This window comes from Neopelma chrysocephalum, unplaced genomic scaffold, assembly GCF_003984885.1.
Source record: "Neopelma chrysocephalum unplaced genomic scaffold, ASM398488v2 Primary Assembly neopelma1_257, whole genome shotgun sequence".
Lineage (NCBI taxonomy): Eukaryota > Metazoa > Chordata > Aves > Passeriformes > Pipridae > Neopelma > Neopelma chrysocephalum.
Window position 1 is genome coordinate 844640 of NW_020897919.1, and position 26486 is coordinate 871125.

The following is a 26486-nucleotide window of genomic DNA, read 5'->3' on the forward strand; positions in this document are numbered from 1 at the left end:
GTGAAGTCCCCCAGCAGGTCCTATAGCAACAGCCCAGACCATCCATAGGGGGGCTGCCCGTCCCAAAATCCTCAACGCACGGCGGAAAAGCGGGAAAACACCAGACCCTGCAAGGCTTGCAGGGGGAGCTCCAGCCCCTCGGCACCGCTCGCCCCACCCTGCTCCGGTCCTTCTGGGAAAGAAAAATAACTACATAAAAATAATTACAGCGTCGATTCCAAACCCTCAGTACTTCAGCCCGGGGAAGGAGCTCCCGGGAAGGGCCAGTGCAGGAGATATTAAGCAAAAGAGACGACCGTTTATTAAAATACACCCTCTCTGTGTCCTTGTCCTGGTGCCCGCTCACACCTTTCCCGGCGGCGCTTCCGAGTCCTCCCCGGTGGGCTCCGGCGCCGGCAGAGTGCTGGCCTGGCTCCAGCGGCTCCCTGGCTCCGAGCCGGCCCCGGGCAGCAGCGGGATGTAAGGATCCTCAGCCGGGCCGCCCAGCTGCTCCTCCTCCGTCACGTACCTCGTCCCCCACGGCTCGCCGGGATGCACGTCCACGGCCACCAGCGCCGGCTCCGCGCCGGGAGAGCCGGGCTCCGACACCTCCCCGGCCTCCAAGTCCGAGTCCGCCTGCGGGAAGCCCGAATCCTGGGTGGAGTCCGGGCTCTGCTCGGGCAGGCTGGTGTTGATGTAGATGGCCTCCCCGGAGCTCTTGGAGCGGGGCAGGCTCTCCAGCAGCTTCTCCAGGTGGACCTTGAGCTGGGAGAAGGTCGGGCGGGTGGCGGGGTCGGCTCTCCAGCAGGCAGACATGACTTCGTACCTGGAAACGGGAGAGGAGCGTGGTTATCTCAGAGGATCCCAGAATCCCAGACTGGTTTGGGCTGGAAGGGACCTTAAAGCCCACCCAGTTCCGCCCCCTGCCATGGGCAGGGACACCTTCCCCTATCCCAGGTTGCTCCAAGCCCCGTCCAGCCTGGCCTTGGACACTCCCAGGGATGGGGCAGCCACAGCTTCTCCGGCAGCCTGTATTTCTCTGGATTAAGGGAGATATGGGGTTAATTCCCAGCTTCCCTCCAAACTGGGCAAAGCCTTGAGCTTTCCATGAAAACAAAGCGAAAACAACTCCTGTTTCCAAAGGGATCAGCCCAAGCTGCTGTCAGAAGTGTTACAAGTCTCTCCCAGTGCAGCCCTGGGATCTGTTCCCTGGGAACATCCCAGTTCTGCGTCAGGGATGCCCAGTCCCTCTCTTGGCAGGTGCCTGCTCCCAGGCTGGATGTCAGGGAGCACTGGGAGCTGCCAGCAGGTCCCAGCTGGGCACACGCTGCCTCCCCACCCTTGGGCAGGCGGGATCTAAAAAGGTTCCTTCGCCGCTCCCTTCAGGAACAGGCGCTGGAGAGGAGCCTTTTAGGAAACGTTGCACAACTCAGTTTATCCGGTTTGGATCCTTAGCCACGGGGAGATTAAACATTTTCAGCTCTAATGGCACCAGAGAAAACTCAGGAAGGAAACTCGGGAGAAAAGCCTTTGCTGAGCTGCTCAGAAATCCAGGTTCGAGGTTTCCAGATTTATGGATTCGAGGCCACGAAGGGCTCCTAGAGGGAAGTTTTGTGGGGCACAGAGGAGCATCACCGGTCAGGAAGGACCTTCGGGCTAAAACCGTCTTGACCAAAAAAATAAAGAAATAAAGCACTAAAAAAATTCCTGTCCCTGACTCGACACGTCTGTGCAAAAAACCATCACTTCTCCCTGGGAGACACCTGTTGGGATTTTTGCCTGGAGTTCAGCTGGGTGACACAGGGAGGGTGACACAGGATGTGGCTTCCCTTAGGCACATCAAAACTTGGGAGACCGAGCTCATTCCCAGGATACTTTCATCCAGAGCGTGGTGGAGCCCGGGAGCGGGGGGGTTCCGGTACTCACAGCTCGTCCGAGCAATCCTCGGGCTTCTTGAGGCGCTGCCCGTGGAAGAGGAACTCGTAGATCTCGTGGTTCTGCACCCCCGGGTAGGGCGTCATCCCGCGCGTCGCGATCTCCCACATGGTGACGCCGAAGGCCCACTGCAAAAGGGACAAAGGGAAAGGGACGGCGCTGAAAGGACACTCGGGGGGGGGGGAATGAATGACCCTTTTCATGGGCAAAGGTCGCCCTGCCCGGCGTGCCAGGCACAACGGGCAGAGCTGTCTCCCCTCCCAAAACCGGGAATAACAAGCGCTGGCGTGGCAGGGGACAAACCCACGGCAGGAGACCGGGAAAGGTCACCCGCAGCCTCCTGCTCCTCCGGCGCTTCCAGGGAACGACAACAACCAGAGCGCGGGGTTTGGTTCCCAGCTTTTCCCTCCACCCACCACGTCGCTCTTGGTGGTGTAGACGCGGTCGGCCAGGGACTCGATGGCGATCCACTTCACCGGCATCTTGGCTATCCGGCCCTGCCGGTAGTAATCCCCGCTGTAGATCTTCTTGGACAAGCCAAAGTCCGCCACGCACACCGTCATGTCGTCCCGCAGCCTGCCGGGGGGAAACCGGGGAAAAGCTCCATCCCGGAGCACAAACCCGAGGCTGAGATCTCTGCCCTCCCGAGAGCGAGGGAAGGGAGCCGTAAATCCCCGGGGTTTCCCGCCGGTGTTTCCCAGGAGAACAAACCCACATGCAGTTCCGAGCCGCCAGGTCCCTGTGCAGGAAGTTCCGGCTGCTCAGATACTCCATCCCCAGGGCGATGTCCACCATGAACTTCACCAGCGTCTGCGGGGGCACGAACTGGGAAGGGGAAGGTGGGGATTAGGCAGCGCGAGGCCCTTGGGGGTTGATCCAAAAGGCTTCCCCTGTCCGGGGCTGCCAGCTGACATTCCAGACGTTCATCCCTCAGGCTGGGCCATTCCTTGAACCACGAGCCTGCAGGAGCTGAGGAGGGGGATTCCTTTCCCACCCCGATCCCACTTTGCTCCTCTGCTCCGGGTGCTCCCTACCTGGGGGGCCATCTCCAGCCGGGAGCGGAGCAGGAAGCTGTGCAGGTCCCCGTATTTCATGAATGGCAGGATCACCATGGGCTTGGGGATCTGCTGGGAGCTCAGCTCGATGCACACTCCTGGGAAAAAAAACACAGACAGCTTGGAAAAAGGCACCACAGTCCCCCGTGGATCCGTGCAGGATCCAGGCCGGGCTCCCCAGCCCAAATCCCAGCTGGAGGGCAGGGAGTGACATTCCGTACCTAGGAGCTTGATGACATTGGGATGGTCAAAGTCCTTCATGCACGCTGCTTCGCTGAGGAACTCCTCTATCTCCCTCTGGGAAAAGTTATCCACTGGGAAGCAGAGGAAAAGAAGGAGGTTTAACACCGAGCGTTGCTGCTCCCACCTCCCCTCACAGCACAGGGACAGGGATCACCGGGATGGCTCCACCATCCTTGGATGTCTGATAGGAGTGTCCCTTCCTGATGGCACCAGGAGCTGTGGCAGAGGGGCCACAAATTGGTGCCGGGATGAGAGAGGCAGTGGGAATGCCGGCATCCAGCGGGATAAACACAGTCCTGGGAGGACTGGGAACTACTTACACTTCATGGTCTTCACAGCCACCTTCTGTGGGACACCTTCGGGCTGGCTGAGGCGTCCCTCCATCACTGATCCAAACTCCCCTGTGCCAGGGGAAAGAAGAAATCCCTTTATCCACAGCCCAAAGCACCACCTTTCAGGACACCACTGTGTCCCTGAAAAGATGGAGACCTCATCCCCTAAAAAAGCCTGGGGAAGGCTTGTTCCTCAGCAGTGAACACAAGGAGAACAAGCTGGGCTCGTGGAAGGTTCTCTGCCCCTAGCAGGGATTTGGAACAAAATGAGTTTTAAGGTCCCACCCAACCCAAACCATTCCAGGATTCCTTGATTCTACGAACCCAGGGCACTTGGTTGTCTTGTCCCACCATCTCCCAGGCCTGGAGCTGGGGATGATGTAGGGAAGAGCAGCAGCCCCACATCCCATATGTCCACTCCCAGCTCTCCACTCACCCTCTCCCAGGACCTTCCCCAGGCTCAGGGCGTTTCTGTCCACGACCACATCCTGCAGCTTCTGCTGGAGCTCCCTGCTGACTCCCAGGCTTCCCACTGCAGGAGAGGGAGAACAGCAGCTCAGTCACCTCCAACCCGAGGTGCCCCATCCCCCTGAACCCCCTCGCAGAGGGATAACAAGCCGTCCTTACGCGTGAGCTCCACGGCTCTCCGGCAGTAGGACTTCTTGGCCGTGTAGCTCACCGCCAGCTCCAAGTCATTCCCGCTGAAAGCATTCCTGGTGGGACAGAAACACACCGTGCTGGGACACGTGTGGCTGCTTGGATGAAGGAATTGGATCCGTGGGGAAGGAGGAAATGCCCGTTTTCCATTTCCCCCTGGCTGGACCAGCTCCGTCGCCTACAACGGCCCCGGCAAAACAGCCGCTCCATAAACGAGGCCCAGGTGTCAAGGAGTGAGTCACAGAGGTTTTGGGGAGGAAATAGGATGCTCATTTCCTACTCCAGGAGCAGCCTGTACCGGTAGGAATGCTGCTCTGCTACAGAGCCCTGCTCTGAGGAGCAAAAACAGGGCAGGATGCTCAGGGGCTGGAGCAGGGAAAGAGTGGCAACGCTACACCAGCTCAGAAAGGGGATCCTTACACACCACCAGTTTCCAAACTGGGAGCACAGGGGCGGTTAATGCCACTTGGGAAGTCACAAGGATGAGTGAGGAGTGTTGGCTTGTTGTAGGAGAACACAGCCCTTTGTCTGTGTTATTTAAACAACACTGGAGTGTGGGATGAGGCAGGAGGGGTTTCTCCAGGCCACGGGATAATATAGAATCATGGAATATCCCGGGTTGGAAGGGACCCACAGGGATCATCACGTCCAGCTTCTGGCCCTGCACAGGACACAGCAATCCCACCCTGTCCCTGAGGGCATTGTCCAAACCCTCCTGGAACTTTCCCTGAGATCCAACCTAAACCTCCCCGGGCACAGCTCCAGCCGTTCCCTCAGGTCACAGAGGGGACATCTCTGCTCTCTCCCACCTCCATGTCAAAACGCCTCCCACGCCAAGTTGCACTTCCCTTTAGAAATAGGAATAGTGAGCGAAAGGTGAAGTGCTGGGCAAGGAAGGGAAGGAAATACCATCACTGCAGTAAAAATACACTGAAGTCCCTCACCATAAAAAAAAAAATGCCACTTGCGGCAACACCACCAGTCCTGGAGACAGAGACCTTTGTCCCCAAATCCGCTGGCCACCCCACCCACCCGGGACCCGCCCGGTTCTCCCTCCCCTTACCCATATTTTGTTTCCACACATCGTTTCTGGATGACCACGGACAGGCAGAGGATGAGCCCGACGGCGACGGTCCCGCAGATGAAGCCCAGGGCCACCACGAAGGAGTCGGCGTTCCCAGAGGCTGGAGTCAAAGATGGGGCTGAGGTTATTAATCCTAAGAAAACATCCTGTTAATGGAGCCGGCGGGAGAGTCAGCCTGCAGCACCCAGGGCTTCCCGGGAGGAATTCCCAGGGGCTGGACCCGATCCCGGAGAAGGGTTACGTGGGAGGAGAGGGAGCGAGGAGCGAGGCTGCATGCGGAGAGCAAGACCTCCTGCTCCCAAATAACAGCCCCTGCTCCTTGGCTGACGGGGAAAGTGTCCAAACAGGGGATGGAGGGATGGCAAAGGGCTTGGCCGGGCACAGGAAACACACCCTGGGTGCTTCCCATCATCCCACCCCGCTCCCCCCGGCGGCAGGGACGGGCATCTCCTCACCGGTGCCGGGGATGAAGATGTCCACGGGGACGCTGAAGGGTCCCACCCCTCCCTTGGTGACGGCGGCCACGCGGACGGAGCAGGTGGCGTTGGTGGCCACCACGGGCAGCACGGCCACGCTGGAGTTCAGCCGCACCTCGGCAGCGACGTCCTGCTGGGGACGGGATGGGGAGAACAACAACGCTGGGCTGGGGAACGCGGGGGAGACCCCGGGCAATTCGCTGAGAACCGTCCCCCCGGCAACCTTTGGAATGGCCTTTGCTTTCCCAGCCCGGAGGAAACGCGGCGCTGGGCTATTTAGGGAGAAGAATGGCCCTGTGTGCGAGGGCCGGATGGGATCGGGAAAAAGGAGCTGGGCAGCGTTTCCCGTTCAAATCCTCGTGGTTTTGGCCCTCTGCTGCTTCTCGACGGCAGCAGCAGCAGCAGCGGCAGCCTGAGCCAGGAAAGAGGTGGGAGAGGGATCCTGCAAAGATTGTGACCCTCAGTCCTCCCTCAGCACCCACGGAGCCTCCGAGCTCCCCGCGCTCTCCTGGTGGGATTGTCCGAGTGCTCTGCCCAACAGGAAGCAGATCTTAGGGCAGGTATTTTCTGCCTGTGGTTTTTGTGTTCAGCTAATTATATTTCCAGCTTTCAGGGCTGCTTCCTCGCCCGGCGTCGTGGCAGGAGGCGGCGTGTGCCATAGCACAGGCCTGGGGGAAAAACACGGGAGTCTTTCCCTGCAAATTCCCGGCCGCTTTTCCCAGTTGTTTTCAGCTCAGAAAAGTGCTGCTGCTGCTGCTCTCTGCTGATTTCCAGCTGCAGAACAGCTGCCCAGCTGCAATCAAAACATGAGCCCGGCTCCTTCATGGACATCCCACAAAAAAAGCGGGAGCCGAGAGGGATCAGTGGGAGAACAGGAGGGAGTCGGGAGATGAGGGGGATTGGTGAGCAAGGAGGAGGGAATGGAGCCAAGGGGGAATCTATGGGAGAGAAGGAGGGAATCAGGAGACAAGGGGCATCAGTGGGTGAGGAGAAGGGAATCAGAGCTGCTCACAGGGAGCCGGTTTCTGTTCCCAGTCCCACAAAAGCCACGGAAATGGATGTGAAACCCCCCAGCTCCGGGAGCGGTTCTGCATCACTGGGCAGTGGCGGGAGCTGGGACCTGCTGTTGCCCCCATTCCCACATTCCTGCCTTCCTCCAGCATCCACACGAGGTCCTTTCCCCACCAGCAGCCTAAAAATGCCCCGGGATCCTTCCCTGTCCCAGAGGGCTCTGCTGTGTCAGCTGAGGACAGACCCTGCTGATGTCACAGACAGTGAGCACAAAGCAGGGCAGACCTGCCAAACTTGGTGGTTTTTTTCAGGAGTTTTGTGGTGGTTGAGGAATTCCTTCACATCCCAGACGCGGCAGCCTTGGCTCAAACAAGAGCTGCCGGTTCGAGAGCAAAATAAACCGACTTTTTTTTGAGTTTTCCTGGTTGTGGAGAGACCTGCAGGTGGCCCTGTGACACAGAGATCCGGCTCCCCCCACGGCTTTACCCTGCAAAACTCGTGGTTATTTTGGGGGCAGCCCATATTTAGCCCGCCCAGGGCCAAAACTCGGGGGCTTGGTGAAAACGATTCTGCGAAATAAGAGTTGGAAATGACGTCAGAGATCGTCGAGTCCAACCTCTGGAGGAACTTTCTGAGGAGCCAAAGCTCCCCTCTGCACATAAAGCACGTTACTCTCGCGACTCAGGCTCCTGTTGAAACTGAGAACTGGAGAAAATCTCCCTCCATAAGCACTTGAGTGGGGAAATGGATGAAAAAATAACAAAAACAACAACAAAAAACAGCCTCCCAGGGCTTAAAGGGCAAGGGCAGGGTTTGGCCCTTGTGCTGGACAGACGACAAAGCCGTCAGCAGTTTTTTTTTTCCCTGCTGGTCACAAGACCAGGATATTGTTTCCCTGGCTTTATTCAGGCTGCATCTATATGGGCTTTTCTTGTTGGTGTTTTTTTTTTTTTTCCAGAGGAGCAAAAGGAGAACAGAAAATGCAGCATCCTACAAAATTAGGGGGTGAGTCACAGTTTCCACGCCGGGTTCAGGCTGCCACAAGCCCAAAACCACAGGGCAGAGGCGACAGCTGGACACGTTATCCAGAGGTTCCTGCCCTCTGGCAGAGCCTGGGCTGAGGCTCTTGTGCCCACAGAGGCCAGGCCAACCTCGCCCTAGAAAATTCCTGCAGGCTGCTTCCCGAATCCTGGAAAAGGCAAGCAAGGGGTTGCCGGATGATTTCATGCGCTCACAGTCGGGGTTTTGGCCCGAAGTGTTCCTCGAGCTCTGGAACTCCGTGCTGTGAGTTTGCAGAGGAGCTAAGGCACGGGATAAATCCCACCTGAGCAACTCAAAATCCAGGGAATACGCTCTCCCGCGCGCCTTCGGATTGACCGCAGGGCCGTGGGTTACACAAACGCAGGAGAGGGATGGTTTGTATGGCACAAATCCAGAGGGAAGCACGAGGCAGCACAAATAGGCTCCAAAGGAATACACGGAAGCACCGAGACCGAGCTGGACATCCCTGCTGGGATTTTTTTTTTCCCCTAGGCTTCAGCCCTTCTTTTCCCCATTTCCCCCGGCGACTCACCATCCCCTTGGAGCTCTGCCACCTGTACTGGACGTGGTATCCCTGCAGCTCCCCGTGGATCCTCCCCAGGGGTGGCTTCGCCCAGCGGATCTCCAGGGAGGAGCTCGACTCGTTGAAGGACACCGTGACGTTCAGCGGCGGCGTGGTCGGAGCTGCAGGGATCGGAGGGAAAGGAGCTGAGGGGATGGGTGAGGAGTCTGATGGAAAACCAGCCGGAGCTGACCAGATATCCCATGGGATTTCCTTCAGCCCGATGGGGAAATCTCCCTTCCCAACCCTGCGGGCCACCACGACCCCGGAGCAGCACCTCATCCAGGGAGCCCTGCACGAGGCACAGCCGCTTTTCCCAGGGCAGGGAAACCCTTCCCAGCCTCCGGCTCCTCGTTTCCTACCTCCCTCGGTGGTGCTGGCAGATACCCAGGGGCTGAACGCCGACCAGCCGACCTCATTCCTGCAGGAAACGCGGATGCTGTAGCTCTCCATGGGCTCCAGCTGCTGGATGTGGTACCCGTGGGGGGGCACCGACGTGCTGAAGAGCAGGAGGGAGACGTTGTTGCCTCGTGGGACGGCTTCCTCCACCTTAATTGGAACGACAACCAGCCCACAAACAGGGATTAGTCAGCGACAACCTGCAGGGGAGCAGGAATCTTACGTGGGAAAACAGGATCCGGAGCCCCTGCCTCCCATCGGGGCCCTGTTCCTGCACGCTGGAAAAGCTGATGGCAGGTCCCTGGTGGGACCCAGGGAGAGGGATCTGACACGTGTGGAGAAGACACCCCTGCAGCAGGGATATGGAAGAGATGCTGGGAAGGAGGAGCCAAAGGAACCCCAAATAAAATGACCGGGCAGTACACACCAAATAAACAAAATAAAGTCCTTTTTTTTGTGCAACACATCCCTGGAAAACAGGATTTAGCGCCGTTGGATGCCACGGGATTAATCCCAGGCCTAGTCAGGCTCCATCATTACATTTAGCAGCATGGATGGATGAATTTAACATCCCAAAAGCAAGTCCTGCTTTTTGCAGGAAGGTAAATTGCCCTCTCCCCAAAGGGCTGGATGTGGAGCCCCCGTGGAATTGCCCACACAGCCCCTGCAAGCTCTCCAGGGAGAGCCTTTTTGTGGGAAGCACCACCTGAGTGGGATGGTGGGAGGAAAGAGGGAAGAGCAAGAAGGAGGAACACCAGTGAGAGCGAGACAGTTCACTCAGAAGACAGCCCAACCCACAGGATGTGTTTCAGTGTGCAGAAGGTCCTGCAGTCCTCTCAAAAGCCTCCATCCAGGTTTTGGGATGGCTCAAGCAACAAGAGCACCCCCCTGGGTATTCCAGGATGGTCTCAGCATCAGTGTTTTCCAGCCAGAATGAAAGGGAGCAGCCTTCAGCCTCAGGTTGCCGTGTCTTTCCACGGAGAGATGCCCAGAAATGCTCCAAGTTGCTCTTTGCAAGCCTGGAGTTGCTGCAGCCACATGCTTGTCCTGGACAAACACCTCCCAAACCAGCAGCGTTCCCAGTGGGGTTTGGAGAAGGCAGGTTTCCCTTGGCTCCCCGCTCCTTACAAACACTGGGAAGGAGCCGAGGGGTTGCCTGTCTCCTGGAGAAGTCAGGGAATGCCACCTCCATGGACAGAGCCCATGTGACCAGGGAACACACAGGATGCCCCCGAAGGTGCCACCGGGCCCAGCTCTTGTCCTGAGCATCCACCTCCATCCTCAGCTCGTCTTCTGGAGAGAGTCCATCAGATCCGTGCTTTTTTTTTTCTTTTTTTTTTTTTTTTTTTTTTTTTAAGAAAATCAGGATGTTTGCAAGCTGAGCTTGGCAGGTGGGACAGCTGGGGGTGAGTCACTCGGGCGGTGGGATTATCAAAGGGGACAGGAGCGAAAAAGGGCTGAGTCACGGCCGTGCTTTTTGCCAGAAATCAGCTCTTGTTTTCCAGCTCGAGAGAGGCTGTTTCCTACTGACAGACCGTGAACGTTGTGTCAGAGGAAATTCCTTGGCTCCCCACCCCGCTTCCCAAGCTCCAGCTGGAAGGCAGCAGCTAATATTAGCTCTGGTACCTTCCCTCCCTGGAACTGCTTTCACTTTTACCTGCCTTCAAACACCTCCTCCAGCCACGTGTTACCTCAGCTGGAGTGATATAAAAACCATATCCATGAGAGAAAATGGGCTTGAACTGGGAAACCAGCCACAGAGAGCAGGTGGAAAAGGCCTGCAGGGCGTGGAAGTGGCATTCCCTGACTCGTCCAGGAGACAGGCAACCCCTCAGCTCCTTCCCAGTGTTTGTAAGGAGAGGGGAGCCGAGGGAAACCTGCCTCTCTCCAAACCCCACTGGGAACGCCGCTGGTTTGGGAAGCGTTTGACCGGGACAAGCAAGTGGCTGCAGCAACTCCAGGCTTCCCAAAAAGTTCCTTGGAGCATTTCTGTGAGTCTCTCCGTGAAAATGACAACCTGACTGCCTCGCCCATGGGGAAAGGGACTCCAAGAGAGCTGGGGAGGGGCTTTGGAAAAGGGCAGAGAGTGAGGGGACAAGGGGGAATGGCTTCCCACTGGCAGAGGGCATGGATAGATGGGATATTGGGAAGGAATTCTTGGCTGTGAGGCCCTGGCACAGGTTGCCCAGAGAAGCTGTGGCTGCCCCATCCCTGGAAGCGTCCAAGGCCAGGCTGGATGGGGCTGGGAGCAACCTGGTCTCGTGGAAGGGATCTTTGAGGTCCCCTCTAAGGTGATCTTTAAGGTCCCTTCCAACCCAAACCATCCCAGGATTCCAGGAAATCCGGGCAGTTCGTGCCAAACGCCACCGACTCCCACCTGCCTCGGAGCATCCGTGTGAGGGGGGCTGAGGGACAGGGGGGGAATCCTGGATGTTTACCTGGACCCTGCAGCTGTTGAAGGCAGAGAAGGCATCGAAGCCCGGCTCCCAGGAGATCCCGATGCCGTGGGCTGTCCTGTTGAGGACACGCACGCTGGCGGGCGCGGATGGGATTCCTGCGGGGAGAAACCAAGGACACTCAGCTGGAGGACGTGCTGGTTTTCCCTGGCAGCTCCTGGGGTTCAGGAATGACCCCCCAGGCACAGCCCTGGCTCCGGCTGCTGCGTCGTCCCCCACCGGAGTCCTGCGGATGGGCCGGACGGCCGGACAGGGAAGCACAAAAAAAAGTCATTTTCAGGGCTATTTTGAGCGTGTCCTATATTTGTGAGTGCTCAGAGGCAATGACATATTTGGGGAACACCTTCCTCGTGCTGCCGGAGTGGCTCCCGTTAGGAATGTCAGCGATTTCCACCGTTTCCTGTGGAAAATCGTGAGCGTTCCGTGAAGGAAGGAAAAGAGTGATACAGCCCTTCCTAAACCCGGGGCTGACAGCTCTGCTTTCAGATGTGCTCTTTGGTGCTTCCTCCCCGAGCCCAGAGGGATGGATGTAGATCCCCGCTTTAAACACAGGATTAAAACAGGGGGAAAAAATAAGTCTGGGAGTCCTAAATGGGGTCTCCCTCAGCTTGTGTGCTGGATGTAGATCCCCACTTTAAACACAGGATTAAAACAGGGGGAAAAAACAAGTCTGGGAGTCCTAAATGGGGTCTCCCTCAGCTTGTGCAGGATGAGTTCTTGGAAGTGTGGGGAGCTCCTGCTTGGACACACAGGGGTTTAGCAGGGAAAGGGAGGTCCCGTGGCTGACCTTTGACGTTGACCTGTCCGGGGCTGGATGCTGTGAGCCCTTTGCTGTTGTGGGCCTCGCAGCTGAACAGCGTCGTCTCGTTGATTCCTGTGGGGGAAAAGAACTCATCCCTGTGCGCCGGACACGCGCCCAAATCCCACCAGAACCCTCCTGCCTTCCTCCCTTAGGCTTCACCACCTCGAGCAGCACAAAGGGGCCCGTGGTTCACACGTGTGGCACTCGTGCCGTGGCTGCCCGGGGGTGACCCCACGGCCCAGCTCAGCCCCGTTCCACGCCGGGAACACGTGGAGCAGTTCCCGGCACGGTGTGTCCCTACCGGGCCCCTTGCACAACCCTCCCCGGGGGAAGAACGTGCTCTGCCCTCAAAAGGGGAAAGGCAGAAAAGCAGAAGAACCCCCCGGCCTGGGTCAGATGACTGATTACTTGTCAAAGATTGCTCAAATCTCCGGCTGATCGCGGGCGAGGACCACTGGAAATACCCGGAGGAGGGGGGAGATGGATGGCTGCTGGTTTCCCCCCCGGGCTCAGCATTTCTGGCTCTTTTGCCAAGGGTTTACTGGAGGTGCCCCCCCTGGTTGCTGCTGCCATGGACGTGCCATGGAGTGCTGGCTCATCCCAGTGGTCCCGGGCCAAGGAGCAGGACTGTTCCAGTGACCCAACCAAGCGAGTGCCAGCCGGATGCAAGGACATCCAAGAGGAATGAGTCACTTCTTCCTGCTTTCGCTGCCCTTTAAAGGCCGCCTTTGGATGCCAAGACCAGTCAGTTATTATAGCCTGGCTGTTAATTAACTAATGGCCTTCTCCTCACCAGCAAAGGAAAAAAAATCCCCCCTCTTTTGCCTCTGCACGGTGGGTTTTATGGGACACGAAGGATTTTTCTCCCTGTGCTCCACACGCTGCTGGGACCACCCCAAGCTCTTCCAGAGACATGGAAAGGGGACCACCAGTCAAGCAGCCCATGAGAGCAGCAGTTTCTCGTTGGCACAGCCACACGCTGAAGGAAAAAATCTGCTTCTCGCTCAGGGAAGGGCCATTTGAGCATCTGCCTTTTCCAAGGAAGGAATCTCTGACAGCAGCCAGAGGGGCTTGGATGGGGTTTCCTGGGCCATTCGCTTAAGAGCTGGACTCGGTGATCCTCGTGGGGTCCCTTCAGCTCAGAATATCCCGTGATTTAAGGGTGGTCCCGGGGCTGTGACAGGAACACGTACACCCTATATCCCTATAACAGGAGTGCAAGACCAGCGGGACTGGCTCTGAGGTGACACCTTCCCACCCTGCCCTCCTTCCAGAGGTGCTCCCCAGGTGGGCTCACCTGGCACGGTCAGCACGGACGGGGAGACGAGGGGCTGCTCGTTGAGGCGGACGTTGTTGCGGAACCAGAAGATGTGCACGGGCTCCGGCGGCCCCACGGCCTGGCACGTCAGGTTGAACGGGCTGCCCCTGCTCACGTTCAGCCTCTCCGGCTGCCGGATGAAGTGCGGGAGGCCTGGGCCAGGGGAAGGGACTCTCAGTGCCCCAAAGGTGCTGCGGCAACAGGCCCCTTCCCGACCGGGATTCCCCGTCTCCGGAGAACAGCTCCACGTCTCCCTCCTCCCCTCCCGCTCACCTTCCAGCTGCACCAGGATGGGATCCGACACCACCTCCGTGCCGGAGATGTTGAGTTTGCAGACGTAGGAGCCGTTGTCCGAGCGCTGGGCCGCCAGGATGCTGCCGGGGGGAACGGAGAGCACGTCGGGGGCACGGCAACACTCCGGCCCGGGGATGGGTTTTATCCGACACCAACCACCCCATGGCACACACTGGGATAACCTGGGCTTGGGAACCCTAATCCCAGTCCCAAACCCCCGCTGGTCACGCCCTCGTCACACATCTCTCCCGCCCGGGAAGGGCAGCGGCGCTCACCTGAAGGTGGAGGTCATGGACACCTCCTCCTCGTCGGGAATCTCGAAGTGGCTGCTGGCGATGCGGTCCAGCGCCTGCAGCTCCCTGCCGTCCTTCCACAGGGAAATCCCGGGGGCGTCCGGCCGGAGCAGGGCCTGGGGCACCTTGATGGAGCAGTTGAAGGTGACGTCCCTGTGCTCGTTGATCACGATGTGCCGCACCGTGGGGTTGAACTTCAGCGGTCCCAGGAAGCTGCTGGGGGGCTCCTCCCTGGGGCTCCGGCGAGGCCAGTGGCCAACGGTGGCCGTGTGATGGGAATCTTCCAACAGGTCCAGCCTCACGCCTGGAATCTGGTCAGCACCCTCTGCAAGAGAAGACCTCGGGTTTGTCACTGCCAGGCAGCGAGTGCCCCCCCTCCAAAAACCCCGCTGAGCCCCTTCCAAGAACAACTAAAAAGCAGTTTGTTTCCACTGCCAAAAATACAGCATCTCTCAGACCTCTCCCAAGAGTCCCTGGAGCAGGGGGTTGTCCCAGGACTCACCATGTACAAGCAGAACCTCCAAAAAAGCCATTTTTTAAAGCTAAAGAAAACACTCAGCCGCATCTTTTGGGGCAGGGCAGAGGCAGGAGCTATTCCTGCTGCGCTGCACCCCTGGGACCGGAGTATAAAAGGATCCCTCTGGGCAGCAGGAATTTGGGACTTTACACCAGCAAGCCCCTTTCAGGGCCTCATCTCAAGCGTTTTCAGCTGGGGCAGAGGAAGAGCTCCCGACAGGAATTTCGCTGGTTTTAGGCTCTGCTGGTGATGCTGTTCCCTTCCCAGGACGGGGGAGCTGCTCCAAGAGTGGGGACATGCTCTGAGTCAACTTTTGCTAAGTTAAGTGCCTCCACTCCACTGCCTTTCCCGGGAAAATAGCTGCAGTCAGACGGAGAAATGCCTTCAGACAGCATGTAGGAGCCAGCTGCTGTTTTGTGCTGCTCTTCTGGAGTCTCTTCCCACATTTTTTCCCGAGGGAAGGCTATTTACCAGCTCCATGCCCCCACCTACAAACCATCAAACAGTCCTGTAATGGTGTTTTTCCCCCCTCCCTCCCAGCACTTCCCACCCAGTCAGGGCCGAAGTGAAAAGCAGCTCCACACAAAGGAATTCCCTCCCCCCAAAAAATGTATGTTTTTAAAGAGGTGAAATCCAGAGGATACACCACGTGTGGGTGATTTTACTGGACCATTTCTGAGCTTCCCGAGGCTTTCACAGCCATCAGCAATCCCCAGGCCGAGTGCTAAGTCTCCCTTTCAGCAAGCAAAGGCATTTTGCCAGACAGGAATTTCAACTAAATTAATTTCCCTCTTCCGAGTTAAAACAAACAAACAAACAAACAACTGTTCACAGTTTACAAAAGAGAAAGAAAGCACAACCCTTTTATTGAACCTGAGCTCAGGCTGAGTTTGGTTTGGGGCAGGTTTTAGGGCCTCAAACATCAAAGGACGAGTTTTTAAAGCTACGTCACCGCCGTTGTGAGTAATGGGGGCACGAGCCTGGTGTGTTTTCCCTGGAGCCAAGAAACACAACCGAATTTTCAGGCTGGATATGTATCCCTTTGCTAAATCACCGGTTTTAACCCTCGAGAAGTGGTTAAAACGTGAGGACAGAAAGCAGGGGAGGGTTTTTTTAAGCCCTGAGGGGTCCGGTGGTGCAGGGGGAAGGGGGAGGCTCCCCGACAACACAATGGGCTTCCCTCAAAGAAAGAAACAAAAAAAAAGACCCGAGGCTTTTCCAACCTGCTTCCTAAGCCTGGCGTTTGTGTTGTGTTCCCAACACAAACAAAGGCCATGTGACTGCTGCAAAACTGCAGCGGGACTTCCACGGAGGGACGGACGTGCTCTGCAACAAGGGATCAGCTCCCAAGGGATCTGCCAAAGGCAAACAAGGGAGCGACCCCGAATTCCCTTCCCTGCCCTGCTCTTCCCGGAGGTCACTCAGGCCGGAGCTGCTCTGGCTGCCTGGCACGATCCAAACTCAAAGTGCTGTTTTCCTGCTCCATTTGGAGCCGGAGAGGCTCCCCCAGCTCGGCCCCCCGGGGCCTGGGAGCGCGTGGATGTGTGCCCTGGGATGATTTCTGCTTCCCTGGGCTGCTTCAAGTAAAGGCAGAGGACCTCAGCCTTGTTTTTTGACACTAATTAAGCGGGAAGAGGTGTTTGCCGGCCCAGGAATGAAATACTTTCCCCTCTGACTCATGTAACAACAGGAATTTCTCATATCCAGCGCTGCCCTTGTGGGTATCCCTTCCATCCGCAGAAGTTCGGGATGTGGGTGTCGTGGCACCTCCGTGTGTGGCAGGGCAGCCCTTCCCTGCATCCAGAGCAGTTAGGCTGGCTCCAGAGTGCCGGGCTAAAGCCAGGGAGCTGCGAGCCCAGCGTTCCTGCGTGGGTGCAGGAGCAGCTCCCGTCCCAACCACAGCCTGGCCCGAGGGAAAAGCCGGCGTGGAAATCCAACCACCTGCGAGCGCAGCACTGCTCTCAGAACACCTGGGATCACAGCAGAGACACATCTTTCTGCTCAGCCCAGAAGGCCCCACGTGCCTTTCTCCCTCACTGCCCCGGAGAACGGAGTCGTAGCAGGAAAACCTGGCAGGAGACTTCATGACGGGTGAGAAGCAACGAGCAGGGAGCTGCAACACCCCAGGACTGACACAGCAAGGTCTTCTGCTGCATCCGAGCCTGCCAAAGAGCTGGCTACATCCCTAGCCCTGGAATTCCCGCTGCTGGAAGTAGTTCACCTGCTGGCACAGCCTTCTGCTCAGGCACTTGTTGGGCAGAAAGAATGAGGAACCCCCCTGCCTGTGGGGTTTCCTGCTCCCCATCCCCTGGGAGCTGTGGTGGACCTGGCAGTGTCAGATTAATGACTCCACGATCTTAATGATCTTTTCCAAGCCAAACGATTCCGTGATTATGAGAAGTGAACTTCCCCCTGGAATCCAAAGAGACCCCGAGGATTCAAACACCTTTTGTATAAACCAGCCCAGGATTCCTGGTTACATCCACACTGAGTTCCCCCTCCCCTCTGCAGGCTCCTGCTGGGACAGAGTCAGGGCTTTAACTCCCCCCTGCCCAAGGCAAACACTCGCATTCCTGCCTTCCCTGCCAAATTCCATCTGCACGGCTACTCCGGGACCCCCCAGCATCCCTGAGCAGGGGCTGTGGACCCCCAGCAGCTCCCAGCTGTGCCCAAAGTTCGGGCAGCCCTGATCACAGGACTTTGGAAGTCCGAAAACTGCTTTGTCTCCACATTTCTTTCTCCATGTGGAGCTGAAAAGCCACCAAACTGCCAGCACTGCAAAGGGCCACAACCCGGGGTGATTCCTGGTGATTTCTCCCAGCACTGCTACGCAGCCAGCTCATGGCCAACGGGATAAATCCCAAACTGATCTGTCACAGTTTGTGGTCCCTCGCTGTCGTGGTGTCCCCAGCAGGCAGCAAAGTGCTGGGACAGGACCACACTGCAGAGACAGAGCTGCATCCCAGAACAACCAAACCCCGTGTGCCAGGATGGCCAAATCCCACATCCCAGGACAGCCAGACCCTGTGTGCCCAGGATGCCAGGACAGCCAGACCCTGTGTTCCACGACAGTCAGACCTTGAGTCCTGGGACAGCCAGACCCAGTAAACCAGGGCAGACAGACACTCTGTTCCAGAAGCAGCCAAACCATATGTCCCAGGACATTCAAAACCCATGTCCTGGGACTGCCAGACCCCATGTGCCAGGACAGCCAGACCCAATAAACCAGGACAGCCAGACTGTGTTCTCCCAGGACAGCCAGACCCTCTGTTCCAGAAGCAGCCAAACCATATGTCCCAGGACATTCAAAACCTGTGTCCTGGGACAGCCAGACCCTGTGTGCCAGGACAGCCAGACCTTGTGCCCTGGGACAGCCAGACCTTGTGCCCTGGGACTACCAGACCTTGTGCCCTGGGACTACCAGACCCAGTAAACCAGGACAGCCAAACCCTGTTCTCCCAGGACATCCAGACCTTGTGTGTCAGGACATCCAGACCCTGTGTCCCGGACATCCAGACCCTGCGTGCCAGCACAGCCAGACACACTCTGGTTTGCGACGCCGCCAGAAACCCGCAGGGAAACCCCCGCGGAGCCTCTCCCCGGGGTCCAGCCGTGCCGGCACCCGCGGTGCCCACGGCACAGCCCGGCCGCGGGCCGGGTTGAGCGCCCGGAGCAGCATCCGCGGCAAAAGCGTATCAAGACCCGTCCCCCATCCCGGGGGCCGTCGTCCCGGGATCCCTTCGTGCCCCCCCAAGCCCCTGGGATCCCTCCCGGACTCACCGGCCCCTCCGCGGGGCGGGCACAGGGCCGCCAGCAGCGCCCAGAGCAGCGCCCAGCGCCCGGTACCCATCGCCCGCCGCCGCCGCCACCGCTCCGTCACTGGCACCGGCACCGCTCCGTCACTGCCGCAGCTCCGTCAGTGCCACCGGGACCGCTCCGTCACTGCCACAGCTCCGTCACTGGCACCGGGACCGCTCCGTCACTGCCACAGCTCCGTCAGTGCCACCGGGAGCGGCACCGGGAGCGGCACCGGGAGCGCTCCGCCAGCGGCCCCGGGGCCGGGCAGCGGGACCGGCTCCGCTCCGCCGCGCCCGGGGGCCGCCAGCGCCGCCGCCCCGCCCCGCCCCGTCCCGTCCCTTCCCGGCCCCGTCCCGTCCCCGTCCCGCCTCCAGCGGGGCCCCGCGGGGGAGGCACCGGCGGCACCGGCGCTGCGGGGCTCAAACCGCGCCCCCGGCCGGGCCACCAAGTGCCACATCTACGCGTCTGCTTAATATCTCCCCCCCACTCCCCGAGGAATGGGGATTCCAGCCTGTGCCAGGGATGGACAACAACCCTTTGGGCGAAGGATTTTTTTTCCCGGTGTCCAACCTGAACCTCCGCCGGCTCAGCTTCACCTGTTGCTTGTTAACTGTGAGCAGAGCCCGACTCCCACCTGGGTCAAATCTGCTCTGTCCCGACCCCATTAGTGTCCAGGGCCAGGTTGGACGGGGCTTGGAGCAATGTGGGATAGTGGAAGGTGTCCTTGTTCACGACAAGATGAGCTCTAAGGTCCCTTCCAACCCACACCACTCCACGATTCAACAACTTGTAGAGAGCGAGAAAGCCCCCCCTGAGCTTCTTTTCTCCAGGCTGAGCCCCCCCCCAGCTCCCTCAGGGATTCCATGACAAAACCTGCATTTCCTTAGCAAAAATATCGACCTTCTTTTTGTCTGGCACGGGAGGGAAAAGATGGAGTTTCTGGGTATCCCAAACCTGCCCCAGCGCTGGCCTTGCCTGAAGACATTTGGGACCAAGCCAGATTGAGGCCATGAGCGTTTCCCCCACCACAAACGGGAAGGGACTGGGATCTGAGGGACCAGGGCTCGTTGTGACTGAAATAATCCAGTCTGAAGTCTTTTCCAACTGGGAAGAAAGAACTTGTTAAGTTCAGTTAAAAATAAATAAATAAATAAATAAAAAAGAACAAATCACTCCCAGACTTCTTTGACTTGCAAAGCTGCTTATTCACTGCACATTCCCAGGCATTGGTGACAGGGATTGAATTTTCCTCCCAGACCAGCTTCCCACATCTTGAAGCCATCAGCAGCCGAGGAAGGGCACGTGGCACTGGGGGGCCCCGAGGAAAGGGGAGAAGGAAAAGCTGCTGCAAGGAGTCAGAGCATCCTCAGCAGTGCCTAAGATCCAGCATCACTCAGGGAGCAGGACAAGACCAGGGGACAGGCATTTGTCCCGTGCTTGTCATTTGTGGTCGGCCTTTGCCACATGGGTGCAACCCTGTCTGGCTGCATTCCTCACTGGCTTTGTGATTTTTGGGAACAAAGGAGTAGAAAGGCCTTGGGACTTTTCTGGCTGCAGAGTGGAAACAGCCCCTTGCATTGGGATATTGTCACCCCACTGAGACAGGGCGAGGAAGAGGGGCAACGTCTGCAAAAAAAGGATTAATAAAATAAACAACGAGAACACCCAGGCAAGTAAAGAGGATTTAAGCAGCTCCCTAAAATCCCCTAATTTGGGTCACTTCTTTGCAGCGGGTTGGTTTCTGCTCAGTGCTGGTGCTCCACCTCCAGAGGGTTTGTGGCACAGCTCGATGGGAGGAAGAGGCAGGAAAAGCTGGAGAGGAAAAATAAGAGAAGCTCTCAGGTGAGGTTTGTGACAGGAAAGGCCTGGAAAAGCAGCTGGAAGGAGACAGTCTGACCACTCTGGCTCTTGGGTTGGTGATGTGCAGCTTCCACCTCACTGCCATCCCCCTGCTCCTTCCCTCAGCACATGGAATACAGGAGCAGATGATGGATTCCCAACCTCAGAGCCCGAGCTCAGCAGTTGCTGGGGGTCTCCTCACAAACTGCTCCTGGTTTTGGCCCCAAAGCACAGGCTCAGCATCCCCAAACAGCATCCCCTGCTCCTGCTGCCCGGGGCTGGGAATCACTTGGCATTTGGCCCTAGAAACACCTCCCGGGGTGGTGGGAGAGGGAAAAGGGCAACTGATGTCAAAGGAAGGAGAACTGGAATGGAGGGAGAACCTTTCATGGAAACAAAGGCTGCCTGTGTGAGGGCCAGGATCGACCCTGAACCAGCTAAACCAGTCACTATCCAAGGTTATCCGATCCATCTCCCGGAGGCCATGGTCCTTTGAAATCCAGGTTTTCCAGCTGTGTTGGTATTGCATGGACACTGTGTCCTCCTCCGGAGCTCAGAGCTCTGCCTATCCTTATCCTCACGGGCTTCTCCTGCCCGGGTGAGGGTTTTAACCCTCTCCCGATCCCATCAGCAGCTCCACGAGTATCCTGAGCTTTCCCATGGCAGGGTCCCAGCGCTGCAGGTGCTCTCCGAGGCACCCGGAGCGTTGTGGTGCTGGGCTGGAGCCTGAATTTCATCCTTTGGGTTTTTTTTTTTGCAGTTTCACTTCAGAGCATCGACCCCGTTTCCTCACAAGACTATTTGGACACTTCGGAGTCAACACAGCCCTTGTGAAATCGGATGGTTTAGCAGAAATGGCCCTCAGCAATCGGGCTTGGGGGTGTTGTTTGCTGAGTGTTTTTCCCCCTTTGCTGTTTCTGTGTTTTTATTTTCATTTTGCTAAATCCCTCTTTTATTTCTGCTTCCTCTTTGGGGAGCGTTTTTTATTTCGATTTGCAGGAGCTCCTGTTCTTTCCAATGCCAAACTCCTTTGGCAACACGTCCTTAGCCGAGGGCAGCTGCTCTGTTTGTGTTAAATGTTAAACCCCAGGCACAGGATGCAGCTCAATTTGCAGAGAAAACTGAACATTTTGTGATGCCACTAAAATGCCCTTTTTTCTCGCGCCGCTGCTTTGGGCACCGGGACACGTTACGTCTCTTTACTGGGCACATCCTGTCCCTTGGCTCAGCTGGTTCTTCCAGGGACAATTTCTCCTGGTCTGCAAATCATTTTTGCAAAAGCAGGAAGCCACCTCCAAAGGTTAGACACCGTTTTTTTCCCATCAGACTTCTCCTTTCCGAGAAAACAGTCACGACTCGAGCCAAGGATTCCCCAAAACACACACTGGAACCCCGGTTTCAAATATGTTTTCGATTCTCCCGCAGCTTCTCCCTTCTCCTTTGATTATTGTGAAACTGAAATCTTGAAAACAAATCATCCCCACGAGAAACTGCGCTTTCAGTTCCCACACAGGTTTTAGAGAGTAGGGTTATTGGAATATTGGGGAAGGAATCCTTCCCTGCGAGGGTGGGGAGGCCCTGACATGGGTTGCACGGAGAAGCTGTGGCTGCCCCATCCCTGGAAGTGTCCAAGGCCAGGTTGGATGAGGCACAAGTCCTGTGAGGAGCAGCTGAGGGAGCTGGGGGGGCTCAGCCTGGAGAAAAGGAGGCTCGGGGGGGACCTTGTTGCTCTCTGCAACTCCCTGACAGGAGGGTGAAGCCAGGGGGGGGAGTCAGGCTCTTCTCCCAGGAAACAAGGAGCAGGATGAGAGGAAACAGCCTCAAGTTGTGCCAGGGGAGGGTCAGGTCGGATATGGGGAAAAATCTTTTAATGGAAAGGGTTTTAAAGCCCTGGCACTGCCTGACCGGGGAAGTGGTGGGGTCACCATCCCTGGAAGTGTTCAAAAGAGTGGATGTGGCACTTGGGGACATGGTTTAGTGGGGAACATGGTTGACAGTTGGACTCGATGATCTTAAAGGTCTCCTCCAATCTTAACGATTCTGTGATTCTGTGATCCATACCTTGTTTAGGTGGGCAGTGCTAAAGGTGACAGTGAAATAAAAGAGGTAAATAAAATCCCTGTGCAGAGCATGGATGGTCAAAGGGCACTGCAGGACAGCCTTGCTCGCTGCCAACATGGGGCAGATGCCGGGTCTGGGTTTGGAGCTGGTGTAAGTCAGCAAAGCCCAGACTCACCCAGAGTTACACTAATCCAGGTCACGAGCACCTGGAATGTCGGGAAGAGGGCTGTACAGCGTGCCCGTGGGTGGCTGCAGAAGTCCTATGAAGGAGTTTCTTAAGCACCATATCACAGAATCCCAGAAGGTTTGGGTTGGAAGGGACCTTAAGGATGATCCCGTTCCACCCCCTGCCATGGGCAGGGACACCTTCCACTATCCCAGGTTGCTCCAAGCCCTGTCCAACCTGGCCTTGGACACTCCCAGGGATGAGGCAGCCACAGCTTCTCTGGGCTAATGCCCATATCTCAAACATGGGACAGCTGGACAGTCATGGAGCTGAACAAGGATTGTTGGGAATAACAGACAAGGATTGTTGGGAATAACACGCCGCAAGAAAGAACAAGATGTGACCGGAGAAGGGAGGTAGGGTAGGACTTTTCCAGTCCACAGAGACACAACAAAAGACACCATCAGCACAAAAGCGGGATGGAATCGGGGCTGGTGATTTTTTCTCTTTCTCTCTCTTTCTTTCTCCCCCTCTTTAATTCATCTCTTCCCTTTCCTCACCCCTTTATCCAAACCCCACTGCCATGTGCTCACACGGTAGCTCAGGGACTCACACACCGATTTCCACGCCAAAAGCGTGTAATTTATTAATAAAACCTCGCGATTTTTTTTTTTTTTTTTGGCGGATCCTCCGGCTTTCGCTTTTTCCTTGGGACGAAGGAAACTGACGACGGAAATTGCCGAGCGCCGGGCGCTCCCTTCCCTCCCAGGGCGGGACGCCACGTTGTGCCAGCGCCTCACCGCCCTCACGGGAGAGAATTCCTTCCAGGTTATCTCCAACCTAAAGGGACTCCCCGTCAGTTTAAAGCCAGCCGAGGCTTTAACAACCCTCCGGGCTGTTCGCCGGTCGCGCTCAGGAGAGAAGGCGCTGATCCCTGAGGGGTGAGGGCGCTCCACGCCGGCAGCGCCCACGGGAGGCGCGCGGGGGGGGGGGAGAAGCCGCTCAACCCCTCCGCTTCCCGGCGCCCCCGCGCCAACGCTCGGCGTGATTACGCGCGCCGGGAGGCCACCTGGGAGAGGATTCCCGGCGGGATGATCCCGGTGGGAGGAGCGGCGTTCCCTCATCAGGGAGGCGGCGAAGGCCCCGGGCCGTCTCCCCCCCCCCCCCCCCCCCCCGCGGGGGCCCCCCTGGCGCCGCCCGGCGGCGCGCGCGGGGCAGGGCGGGAGCGCCAAGATGGCCGCGCCCGTGTGAAGGGAGCCGCCGGTGCCGGCCCCGGCCCGCGCGCGCCCGCCCCGGTGCCCTGCGGGAGCCGCCGGAGCGTCTCCCCCGGAAATAATGAGGATATCGGGGCCCCATGTCGGACCACTGTGACGAGAGGGCGACGATGATTGCGGCCGGCGACCTGCAGGAGTTCGCGCCGCGGGGCCGCGAGCAGAGCCGGCGGCACCCCAGCGCCCTGAGCCTGCAGCTGCGGCGGCTGCAGCCCGCGCCGGAGCTCTGCTCCTCCGACGGCGCCGCCGGGCTCGTGGGGTCCCTGCGGGAGGTCACCATCCACGACCGGCACCGGGTACGGCCCGGCGGGTGGGGAAGGGAGCTCGGAGCTCGCCCGGTGCCACCCCCGTGCCGCGGGACCGGCTCCGGGGACCGCGTGGCTTCCAAGCCCCGTCCGAGGGATGCGGCGGCCACAGCTCCTCCGGGCAACCTGTGCCGGGGCTTCACCGCCCAAACAGGGAAGAGTTCCTTCCATATCTATCCCATATCCCATCTATCCCTGCCCTCTGGCGCTGGGAAGCCATTCCCTCTTGGCCTGTCCCTCCATCCCTTGTCCCAAGTCCCCCTCCAGCTCTCCTGGAGCCCCTTTAGGCACTGGAAGGGGCTCTAAGGTCTCCCTGGAGCCTCCTCTTCTCCAGGTGAACACCCTCTGTGATGCAGACCGAGCCTAAGGTTGGATCCCATCCACACCCCAACTGCTCTCTGAGAAGGGGTTTAGGAAAGAAGGGGATTCACTCTGAACGTCACAACTCAACACAGGGTCTCTCTAATCTCTTCCTCCCTTTTACATCCCTGGCTTCCATAAAAATCACACTCTAAATGGATTCTGATTGTCCTTTATCAAGAATCACAGATTAGCTCAGGCTTAAGGGACCTTAAAGCCCATCTAGGTCCGGCCCAGGTTTGCTCCAAGCTCCATCCAACCTGGCCTTGGACACTCCCGGGGATGGAGCATCCGCAGCCTGCGCCGGCTTCTCCTTACCGAGCCCCCGTTTTCCAGGAGAGCTGGCAGCTGAGGAAGGGCGTCAGCGACGCGGGGGAGGAGGTGGACTACGACGAGGAGCTGTACGTGGCCAGCAACGTGGTCATCTGGAGCAAGGGCAGCAGGAGCCAGGCGTCCGCCGTGTACAAGGCGTTCACCGTCGACAGCCCCGTCCTGCAGGTGTGGGAACCTGGGAAGGAGGGAGGCTGGGTTGAATCCAGGTGGTGTTTTGGTCGGGGTTGTTTTGGGAAATAAGCGAGAAGATGACCCGGTTAATTGGTCTCTGCGTTGGGTTTCAGGCCCTGTGGTGTGACTTCACCGTCCCCCAGGAGAAATCCGAAAAGGCTGATGGTGAGTGTCCTGGGCAGATGCTCGGAGCTCTGCTCCCTTGGCTTGGAATCGTGGAATTGGTTGGGTGGGAAAAGCCCCCCCCTGAGGTTGCCCAGTCCTCCTGGTTCCCCCAGCACTGCCAAGCCCACCACTAACCCATGTCCCCAAGTGCCACATCCAGGTGGGCTTTAAACCCCTCCAGGGATGGGGACTGCGGCAGTTCTAGGGCTGGACAGCCCTTTTTGGGGAGGAGTTTTCCCAATATCCAACCTAAACCTCCCCTGGCACAGCTTGAGGCCGTTTCCTCTCACCTGTCCCTTGTTCCCTGGGAGCAGAGCCCGACCCCCACCTGGCCCCACCCTCCTATCAGGGAGCTGAAGAGAGTGAGAAGGTCCCCCCCCGAGCCTCCTTTTCTCCAGGCTGAGCCTCTCCCAGCTCCCTCAGGGATTCCTTGTCCCCCAGGCCCTTCCCCAGCTCCATTGTCCTTGTCCAGACACGCTCCAGGAGCTCATTCACCAAGCCTTGCTATGTTAAAAGTTTACTTCTTGTGTATGAAGGGTGTCTGAAAAAGGGAGGAACTCCACTGTGTAATTGTTTTTTCCTTTCTTTCCCCTCCCAGTTTCGGGTAGTGAGGAAACAGTAGAGAAATGTATCTGCATTTTGCAGAATTCCTGTATAAACGTGCACAGCATGGAGGGGAAGGATTACATTGCAGCTTTGCCTTTCCAGGTGAGTTTTGTCCTGCTTTTTGTCCACAAATGCACCATTTTGGTTCGTGAATGGCTCTGACTTTATGTTCTCCTGCTCTCAAGGAAAAGCCTAAACATCTTATTTTGCTGTAAAATCCTCAGACATAACCAGTAGAGAAAACACTTGATTTTTTTCTTCACCATAAATCTATTTGTTGTTATTTTATAGGTTGCAAACGTCTGGCCAACAAAATATGGTTTGTTATTTGAGCGCAGCAGTTCTTCCCACGAGGTGCCTCCAAGCCCACCCAGGTATGGGATGAGGGGTCTAGGTTGTTTCCTGATAGATAATCTAATTATTAATCTAATTATTCCTGTTGGGTAATCTAATAAGGAGTGGAATTGTGAAAGGAGCTGTGTGTTTGGGATGGGAAAAGGTGGGATCAGGTGAAAAAGGAGAGGAAGAAGCGGTGGCTGCTCCATCCCTGGAAGTGTTGGAGCTGGATGGAGCTTGGAGCAGCCTGGGATAGTGGAAGGTGTCCCTGCCCATGGCAAGGAGTGGAACTGGATCATCTTTAAGGTCCCTTCCCACCCAAACCATTCTGGGATTCTGTTGATGTGATTCCTCCGGGCTTTTTATCCCATCCCAGCGATCCTGAGTGAGAACGCCCAAAACGGAGTGTTAGGAATTATTTGGGAGTGGTAGGCCTGGGAATAGGATCTGGGAGGCACAATATGGGAATCACCGGCCTGATTTCATTGAGGTTTGTCCTGGGAATTGGTTCCAGGCTGTGATGGATGGGGAGACTCACTGAGGGGTTGCCACTGAGACATTTTCTCTCAGCTGCAGGATCCTGTTCCCTGTTGGGTGAGGATCCTGTTCCCTGTTGGGTGA

General features: G+C 57.5%; 2 protein-coding genes across 4 annotated transcripts in view; one reads left to right on the forward strand and one right to left on the reverse strand.

The window, feature by feature from the left end:
- Window positions 1–284: 284 nt before the first annotated feature.
- On the reverse strand, window positions 285–18486 carry MERTK (MER proto-oncogene, tyrosine kinase). 3 transcript variants are annotated; one of them, XM_027704138.1, is made up of 19 exons: window positions 18235–18486; window positions 13920–14262; window positions 13624–13724; window positions 13330–13503; window positions 12018–12104; window positions 11213–11328; window positions 8738–8924; window positions 8346–8497; window positions 5741–5894; window positions 5265–5385; window positions 4172–4257; window positions 3981–4076; window positions 3533–3613; window positions 3191–3283; window positions 2949–3067; window positions 2630–2739; window positions 2331–2490; window positions 1906–2042; window positions 285–805 (listed from the first exon to the last, which is right to left on the reverse strand). In XM_027704138.1, exons 1-19 carry the CDS (start codon window positions 18302–18304, stop codon window positions 343–345), a joined length of 2850 nt encoding a protein of 949 aa, XP_027559939.1. In that variant the 5' UTR covers window positions 18305–18486; the 3' UTR covers window positions 285–342. The 3 variants fall into 3 exon arrangements, with proteins under 3 accessions (XP_027559939.1, XP_027559938.1, XP_027559937.1); XM_027704137.1 differs by having other exon boundaries at window positions 5265–5418; window positions 5741–5891; window positions 18235–18484; XM_027704136.1 differs by having other exon boundaries at window positions 5265–5418; window positions 18235–18484.
- A 5078-nt stretch (window positions 18487–23564) lies between these two features.
- The window catches only part of ANAPC1 (anaphase promoting complex subunit 1), a 26480-nt gene continuing 23558 nt past the window's right edge, over window positions 23565–26486 (forward strand). Inside the window, exons 1-5 of the mRNA XM_027704135.1 lie at window positions 23565–23885; window positions 24591–24752; window positions 24872–24923; window positions 25522–25631; window positions 25821–25903. Coding sequence (XP_027559936.1) covers window positions 23673–23885; window positions 24591–24752; window positions 24872–24923; window positions 25522–25631; window positions 25821–25903 — 620 coding nt within the window. The 5' untranslated portion in view covers window positions 23565–23672. The remainder of the gene's footprint in view (window positions 23886–24590; window positions 24753–24871; window positions 24924–25521; window positions 25632–25820; window positions 25904–26486) is intronic.

Bases quoted from the DNA above. Each gene is read 5' to 3' on its own strand.
- MERTK (XM_027704136.1), bottom strand. From the start codon at position 18,304: ATGGGTACCGGGCGCTGGGCGCTGCTCTGGGCGCTGCTGGCGGCCCTG. The intron at 14,263-18,234 runs GTGAGTCCGGGA...CTTCTCTTGCAG, and splicing joins CCCGCCCCGCGGAGGGGCCG to AGGGTGCTGACCAGATTCCA. The intron at 13,504-13,623 runs GTGAGCGGGAGG...CCCCTGGCCCAG, and splicing joins CATCCTGGTGCAGCTGGAAG to GCCTCCCGCACTTCATCCGG.